Raw genomic sequence first — 8,492 nt, forward strand, 5'->3', positions numbered from 1 at the left:
TGAGAAAAAGCCAATACTGGGGGTTTGGCTTTTTTTTTTTTTTTTTTTTTTTTTTTTTTACCTTGGCTGCAAGAATGTTTTGGTTGGAAGCAGGCTGGAATTAATAGCTAGAGCTTGTTTGCTTCCTCCAGGCCTCCAGCACTCGAAAGAGGGCCTTGAACATCCCAGAGGATGGGTCTGAGGAGGAAGGAGAACACAAAAAGGAGAGGACAAAACGAGGAAAATTTTTGGCAATGAAAGAAGAGAAGGATTCCAGTGAGGTGGTGGTGGAGGTGAGAGTGTGCTGGTTTCCCCAGCAGAAGGCATTTGTCAGGTGTTTATAATCTTGATGGGAGGCGACTAATATGAGCTCTCTCTGCTCCCAGCTCACAGACAGTGCTGGAGAGGAAGAGTTGTTGGAACTGAAGAAAGCACAGAAAGGTGAGAAATGAGCCCTTGGGCTGCCACCAGTATCTGACATAGAAAAGAACTCTTGCACCAGTTAAACGTGTGATTTCATTGATGAGATTTTAAAATAAGAAATAGTGTAAATTTGAATCCTAAACCCCAAGATGACTCTAACTTGCATAAAACATTTTGGCTGGGAGCCCTTTGATTAGACCAGAGGCAATTGTGGTGCAGAAAGGTCTGTGATCAATGGCTGTGATCGATGGTGGGGCTGTGATCGATGGTGGGGCTGAGCTGCAGGGTGTACCTGATGGCATGTTCACCCTTCCTGAGTGGATCATGCAGCCGTGCCAGCTGAAAAATGCTCCGAACTGTATCCAGATCTGCTGCACTGCTGTGAGAGAAGAGGGGCTGGGAGACGCCAGGAAAGGTGGTACTGCAGCATCTGTCAGAGCAGGGCATCTCTTCAGCATGCTTCCAGGGAGCTGTCTGGAAAGTGACCCACTAGGGACATGTGGCAAATTGTCCTAGAGCCCATCATGAGACTGTGAAGCCCATGTCAAACAGCTTGGAGTACAGGAGAAACCTTCCATCTGGAATTGCCAGTTCATTTCCATGTATCTTCGTGTTTCTCAGCAGGAGCTGACCTGTGTGTCCATTGTGTTTTGATGGTGTCCATTACTGTTTGAGGGTATTGCCGGAGGTTCAGGTGTGCTCCCTGCTGAGGTGCCTGAATCTCTAGAGTTCCTGTAGAATGTGCTTTCCAGCAGCTGAATGTTTGCAAACACCTTTGCTTCCCCCTCACAGATAAGGGGCTGCACGTGGAGGTGCGTGTGAACAAGGAATGGTTCACTGGCCGTGTCACGGCTGTGGAAAGGGGCAGGCACGCAATCCGGTGGAAGGTGAAGTTTGATTATGTCCCTACAGACACCACGCCAAGGGATCGCTGGTAACTATTTTGAGCTACTGGATTTTGGAGGCTTGTTTTGTTTTTGGGAGGAAGGGCCTGTTTTATTGCCATAGATGCTGAAGAAAAATGTGCTGCTGTCATGTCAGGAAACCTGCGAGGTCAGGACTGTCCAGCGCTTCATAAGGAATGAGCATGACAGACTCCATCAGTCTGTCACTCTGATGCCTGCCCTGGAGGCAGCTGTTAGGTGTCTAGAGGTCTGAGTGACACTTGGGTACAGATTCTGATGAAATTGTTAACCATGTTTCACATACGTCCAACGTAGAAAAAGATTCCTGACATTCCCTTAATACTTTTTCTCAGGGTAGAGAAGGGCAGTGAGGATGTAAGGCTTATGAAGCCTCCCTCTCCTGAGTACCAGGCTCCAGACACACAGCAGGAAGAGGAGGTGGTTGTGGCTGAACCTTCTACCTCGGATTGCGTCAGAATCGAGCCTGACACCACCGGTCCCAGCAGCAGCCAAGAAACAGTTGACTTGCTAGTCCAGATCCTTCGGTGGGTTCACCACAGACCTTGTGAGCTCTGCAGTCTGATTGCTTCAGTCTGTTGAACTCCCAACTCCGGCTTTGTGTTTTGTTCTCCTGCACAGGAATTGTTTGCGATACTTCTTGCCTCCAAATTTTCCAATCTCCAAAAATGAGCTGAGTTCCATGAGCTCAGAAGGGTTGTTGGCATTTCCCTTGGTGAGTTCAGTACTTCTAGAAAAGTAAGTTTGTGTGTTTTCACCACACATATTCCATTCTTATGGCAAATGTGCATCCTGTTGATGCAAGAGTGCACTCTTAAAAAGATAATTTGGATCCTTGGCAGACTTAACATAGCTGAGGAAAAGAATGAGAGCTCTGAGAGATGCCTTGAATCTTACAGAAGTTGTCTGAGGATTTTTCTAATTACCATGCATCTGTGTGGGAATGCTGTTGGCTGCTACTATCATAAATTCTTAACCATTGCTGTTAAACTTCTAAAAAAGAGAGGCCAGGTTAGAGGTTTTTAGAAGCAGGAGGTAGACATATCTGTTTGTTTTGCTCCCAGCCTTATAACTTACCTGGAGACAATCTTAAAAATGATAAATAATAACAAATAACTATCACCAGATTCACAGAATATTCTGAGTTGGAAGGAGGCCACAAGGATCATCAAGTCCAACTCTTAGGTAAATGGCCCATACAGGGATTGAACCCACAATGTTAGTGTGAATTCAGTCCCTTTATAGGCCATTTACTTTGGTGTGAGAGAACATGTAAGCCAACCCCTTCCCACTTCCCCAGGAGAGCAGGTTGACTGCCAGTGAGTCAGCTGCACACCTTAAGACTTTTGACCTCTGTTTATTTGAGCACAGGACAGGTGGAACTGAGCTTCCACCAGTGTCTTCCACCAGCGGGCTGGTACTGGGAGGACCAGTGCTGGCTGGAATGCAGGGCAAGGGAACTGGCCTGTCTGACTTTTTCCTTCTCCAACATACCACCAAGAGAGACCTTTCCAGGAGGCACATGTAAATTACAAAAGCCACCTGCAGATGACCACATGACCAAAGCCAGTGCTGTTTTTTACTCCCACTCTCACAGTGTGTGTATTGGCAGTCTCTCTCTTGTCTCCTTCCCTTCTGTTAACTCAGGCATCTCCTGGCATTTGCTGGAGTTACCACTCCTGCTCCTTCCACAGGACACCTTGGTTGTGTCTGGGGTTTTTGGTGAGTGTAGCTGTCCCTACCGTGCAGTGAGAGGCTGTGTTGCCTGGGTGATCTGTACCAAGGATACTCACAGTGTACAGGGGATATCAGGCCTTGCCTGCAGCATACCTGTGGGTTCAGGCTTTTTAAAGCACACTGCACCCTTAATCTAAATTCAAGCAGCTTTGGGGCAGTTCTGGTATTGGAAGAATGTGAAAACCCATGTGAGTTCCATGCTGGCTGCAGTAGGCAAATCAGATGTAAATATGAGCATGGGCAGGGCATGCAGGGGCACACTGCGGGGAGGATTTGATCAGGGAGCCAGGAGTTTGGATCTTCTACAAGCCTGTGAGTGCTCATGTTTTTGTGATGCTTGGTGCCTTCTCTTAACGTGTCATCTGTTGTGTTTTGCCTACTACAGAAAGAATATTTCAAGCAATATGAGGTGGGTCTGCAGAACCTGTGCAATTCATATCAGACACGTGCCGATGCCCGGGCCAAAGCCTGCGAGGAAAACCTCCGGAACTCAGAGAGGAAGCTGAAGGAAACAGAGGAGAAACTGCAGAAGCTGAGGACTAATATCATGGCCCTTCTGCAGAAAGTGCAGGAGGTGGGTGAGGAGGAGTGGCTAACCCTGAGCTGCCTCGGAGTAGCCACCTGGCTCATCCCCTCCAGGCATTACAAGTGTTTCAGTCCAGTGTCTCACTGGGCACCAGCTTCCTCAGTTGGGAATGGCTTGGGCTGTCACTGCCCACCCACTGCCTGAGATCCAGGCCCTGGGAGTCCTGATGTGTGTTAATTCTCACAGAATGATTTCTCACAGCGTGTATGTAGTACACAGGTTCTGTTTGTTCTCTGCCATGATGCTGCAGGAGAATTTCCCGAGGCACAGGCAGTGCTCAGCAGGGAATTTTTGTCCCATTATTGGGCAGATTCTGAACTCCACATATAGAAATGCAAACCTTTAAACAAATGATAAAAAAAAAAATCTTGTGGTGAAATTGATATATTAGTTATACTATTAAATTAAAATAGAAAATATATATTTAATTAAAACATTTAAATAAATTAACTTTAAATTTTAAAACTACTTTAATAAAATTAGGATCAGCCAATGGAAAGGCTGCTGAAAGCATCTGGAAGCAGTTGCTCCCTGTTAGAAAAATGTACTAAATCTAAAAAAACCCCAACCAAACCTACCTCGACTGAGATCGGTACAGTAAATACATCACTTGAGTGCATTGTTTGAACATCAGGTGCTGATGGGTTTCCAGTGTTGTCTTCTGGGGGCTGACAGGGAAAGCAGCTGTCAGCAGCTGGAGGGTGCTGGAGGTTGGGGCATAGAGGCTGAGCAGACCAGATGTAACAGAGGATGCTGAGTTGCTCTGGCTCCTCTTTTCTTGCACTGTTCTTCAAGATTCACTTCTCACTGGTATTTCTTGTTGCTTTGGTTTCAGGACATTGATATTAATACAGATGATGAACTGGATGCATATATTGAGGACTTGATCATGAAAGGAGACTGAGCAGCTCCAGTATGAGTGCTGGAGAAGTACAGAGGAGCTGGCTGCTGCAGTGGGAGATGTGGATCTCTGTGCAGGTGGACTGGGGCAGCTGATGAGGAGAGAGTTTTTTAGACAGTGCTCACGTTGGTATATAACTTGTTCCTGTGACTGTACATAAGAAACATTCGTGCTGTTGGCAGGAAAATTTCCAACTTTGTAGTTCTCTGAATCTCTTCCTTTTGTTTATAAATATTTATTTTTAAAAGAAATGGGAGCTGTGCCTGATATGATGGGTGGTTTTAGTGATGTAAGAAGTGTGAGTACCCTTTTTGCATCTTGGGTATATTCATATGCTAAACCTGGGAGCCCAGAGCACTCTGCTTAGCATGTTGTCTTCAGTAAGAACCTGGCAGCAACTAAAAAATAAGCCTTGAGCTGAAGCAGAGTGGGCCAGGACTTTGTTGTGGAGGATACTGAACCTGGGCTAGAGAAAGCCAAGCCATGAATTTGAGCCATAGAAAGGAGATGTTGCTGTATGAGTTGTGAGCAGAGGGGGTGGAACCTCGGGGGATCTGGGGAATTGGGCACTGGCACCTGCAGTGAGCTTCCTGAACAGGAGGTCGCTGCCACCGTGGTAACAACCAAGAGGCTGAGGGTCCTTCTAGAAGAGGATCACCTCCTGGACTGTTCATAGTGGGCAGCATCAGAGGGAGAATGCTGGAGTTTGTGTTCTCTGCTTGCAGTCACTTTATAACTCACTTCTGCTGCTGTTTCTTTGAGACGTAATTACAGTGTCAGAAGAACTCCTCGACCACCTGACAATAAAGTGACTCCTGTTCTATTGTCACCCCCTCAGGTTTGTGTTGCTTTGATCAATGTGCTCTTCCAGGTGATTTTGTTATTAGGGAGTGCTAATTATTAGAGAGAGGCTGTTTGGAGCCTTCGGAGCCCTGCACCGCTGATAGGCATCTGGCCCTGTGCCTGCAGCAAGGAAAACACCTGTCTCTTATCCTTTAGCTGCAGCCAGCTCCTAGTAGGCCACTTGTGGCCAAGGGAACTCAGTCTGAGTTTGTCAGCTGGCCAGCAGCTTCTCAGGCCTGCTAGGACAAAGTGCCTGTGGACTCATGCTCAGAAACTGGAGTCCCCTGCAAGCCAGATGGTTGGAGAAACATGGTGTGAGCAAGAGGTACCCACCATCAGGAAGGTCAGGTGGAATGGACCCTTGGGGTTCACTTGACACCTGGATGTGTAGTAGATGTTTTGCAGAAAACCCTTCCAAATTAAATATCTGTTGCACAGATAATCTTTGGCACTAATTGTTTATAGTCCTGAAGAACTCCCAAGTTTCTACACACCACAGGAGAGGGAGAAGGCTTTTGCTCATTACCTGAATTCTGTGGTGAGACTGACTGCTTCCATCCAGAATCTGGGCCTGACATCCCACAGTAAATGAAGGTAAGGAGTATTCCCCCATCCTCATACACCTTCCTGCACAGAGGGTTCCTTAAACAGAGGAGCAGGCTGCACCAGTCTCCATTTCCTCACACATACCGGAGGTTTGTTAGTTGTGATGATACACTGCTGTTTCTGATGAAAATAATCTGGAGAAGATGCATTTTTTATTAAGGTGAAAGAAGAAATCTTTGTCCTTCCCAGGAGCCAGCAGACATTCTAGAAAAGCAGGTTTTGTTATATTGCAGTTCAGAGCTGCTGCTGCACACAGGCTTTAATTCCTGGCACCCAGAGGACACCAGTGTGGGGCTAACAGCTCTTACACAGTTCTTGAGCTTTCTGGCACAGTTTGACTCCCTACTTCTCTCATGTTAAAAAGTGCTACTGTTTTGGTTTGGTTTTTTTCTTTCCCTCTGTTCTGTGGAACTTCTCATTTCCAGTTTTAATTCTTGTTTTTTAATGCATTTAATTTTTTTGATCTTCTACCAAGGTTTTTTGCTAGGAAGAGCAAGCCAAGAACTTTTAAGTGCCAATAAATCAAGTTTTTCATTCTCAAACCCTTTCAGGAAATCTTCTGCAGCTGCTTTTCTCTTTTTCTTGATTTTGTTTTTGTAAATTTGTTAAGCATATCTGTGTGTAACATCAGGTTTTAGTAACACCTCTAAAGCCCAAAGTCTGAGAATGCTTCCAGAGGGTATGGAAACTGCTGGCTTCAAGTGGGGTGCACTCCAAAGCTGTTATCAGGTGGTTCAGGACATTTTTGTGTTGAGCTCTTAAAATCAGGGGTGGAGGTTGCCCCACAGCTCTCCCCCACACACCTCTCCCATGGGTGTTCTTCCCCAGTATCACACAGGGATGTCCCTTGTCACATCTTGACAGCCGTTACAGCTGACATCAAGAACCCGTCCCCTGCCTGTAGCCCTATCATGACACCTCCATCCTGCAGTTAAGCCTCTTGATGCTTCAGGTGTTCCCTAAGTCTTCCTCTGTGCTTTCAGCTGCTTCTTACAGCAGAAATACTAAGAAAGACACGAGTTTCCTTTTGCACAACATTCCCTCCCCCTCTCTATGGCCAGCTTAATTCCTTCTTTATGCATCCCATTTTGGAAATTCCTCGTGCAGCTGTCAGCTGGGTGCTTCATGCCAGCTCACTTCTACTGGTGAGGCTGCACTTTTCCTTCAAGCTCTCTGCCACATTCCCCTTGCATCTGCTTCTGGGAGCAGCAGGAACAGCAGGTGACTGGTATTCTTGCCTGTGGGAGGGTAAAGACAGTGAGGGTCACTCTGGGAGAAACCAAGCGGGTCTGGGAAATTCACCAATTCTTGATGATTGCCGTGGACTAAAATGCTGTGGAAACGGAGGGGATGTCCTGAGTGCACAGCTCTGCAGAGGTGTAAAGTAACACTGATCTGGTTTGGATGGAGAAATCTGAGGGGTGTGTGCATGCAGTTTTGGAGGTGTTCATTGTCCCTAAGAGCTCCTTAGTTCCCAGAGTTGCTTCTTCATGAGGAAATAAGAAGGACTGTGTGGTTCCTGTTCTTTTGGAACACTTCTTGACACACTTTTTGTCAACCAGAGTTTTCTCCTTGTTTTGGTTTGAAAGACAGGTGTCTGCCAAGGAAGGCAGTAACCTCCCTTGGAATGGAGAATATGACCCCTTTCCCCCTGAATTATTATAACTTTGAAATTAAGAGGCTTGCAGGCAACGATACAGGAAAAGGAATAACAGTTCTAGTTATAGGAATAACTAGTTCTACTAGTATATATAAGAAGGCAAACAAGCAACAACAACAGCAGTAACAACAAACAGAACCAGTAACCCAGTAGCAGCCTTCTCTCGGCTGTCAGGCACTTTCCCCTTTGGTGCAGCTCCCGTCGCAGCCGGCAGGGGCGCTGATGGCTCCGGGCTGGCCAGGGCAGGTGCGATGGTTCCCCCGTGGCTGCAGGGGGCGCTGCGGCACAAACCCGGTCGTCTCTCTCACGTGGTATGGCAGACGCAGTGGGTGGAAGGGATGGAAGAAAGGCTTGCTCCACAAACCCCCAGGGGCAGCCGATCCCGGTGCCCCAGCAGGAACCTTGGGAGCAGCAAGCTGGAATGGCAGGAACGAGCTCACACGGGGTAGCAAGCAAGAAGCAGCAGAAACCCAGAAGCTGTAGCCGGAGCCACGGGGGTGTCCCGGCAGGCAGGGGTGTGTGGGGTTACAGTGTAGCAAAAAAGCCTCGGAGCAGTAGCAGAGGCACGGCAGGGGCTGGGCAGCAGCAGCCCGGCTCCCCAACAGGGCTGCGAGAGACTCCCTTGGACAGGGAAAGGGCTCAGGGATCCCAGGGTTTCCCCTGAGGCACCCAAGCAGATGGTGAAGGGTCCTTTGTTTGGTGAGGTAGGGTGTTAACAAGGTTCCAGTGCAGTGGCCGCACTTATGAGCAAGAGCTCCACTCATGGTAGAAGAAAAGCAGCAGGAGACAGAACCCCGCAGTGGTGGTGAATTCTTCCCACAGTGACCACAGCCT

General features: G+C 47.5%; 1 protein-coding gene across 7 annotated transcripts in view; it reads left to right on the forward strand.

Moving 5' to 3' along the window:
• MORC2 (MORC family CW-type zinc finger 2) overlaps positions 1 to 5,386 on the forward strand; it is a 56,181-nt gene extending 50,795 nt beyond the window's left edge. For 5 of the 7 annotated variants that reach the window (XM_008642943.2, XM_017746512.1, XM_017746511.1 and 2 more), the window contains 7 exons: positions 132 to 272; positions 366 to 420; positions 1,195 to 1,336; positions 1,661 to 1,852; positions 1,947 to 2,040; positions 3,448 to 3,636; positions 4,484 to 5,386. In XM_008642943.2, the coding sequence (XP_008641165.1) occupies positions 132 to 272; positions 366 to 420; positions 1,195 to 1,336; positions 1,661 to 1,852; positions 1,947 to 2,040; positions 3,448 to 3,636; positions 4,484 to 4,552 (882 nt within the window). In that variant the 3' untranslated portion in view covers positions 4,553 to 5,386. Of the gene's footprint in view, positions 1 to 131; positions 273 to 365; positions 421 to 1,194; positions 1,337 to 1,660; positions 1,853 to 1,946; positions 2,064 to 3,447; positions 3,637 to 4,483 lie in introns of those variants that run through there. The other 2 variants (XR_001865945.1, XM_017746515.1) reach the window with 2 other exon arrangements.
• The last annotated feature ends 3,106 nt before the right edge of the window (positions 5,387 to 8,492 follow it).

The sequence above is a fragment of the Corvus brachyrhynchos genome, unplaced genomic scaffold, assembly GCF_000691975.1.
Source record: "Corvus brachyrhynchos isolate BGI_N302 unplaced genomic scaffold, ASM69197v1 scaffold19, whole genome shotgun sequence".
Taxonomy (NCBI): domain Eukaryota; kingdom Metazoa; phylum Chordata; class Aves; order Passeriformes; family Corvidae; genus Corvus; species Corvus brachyrhynchos.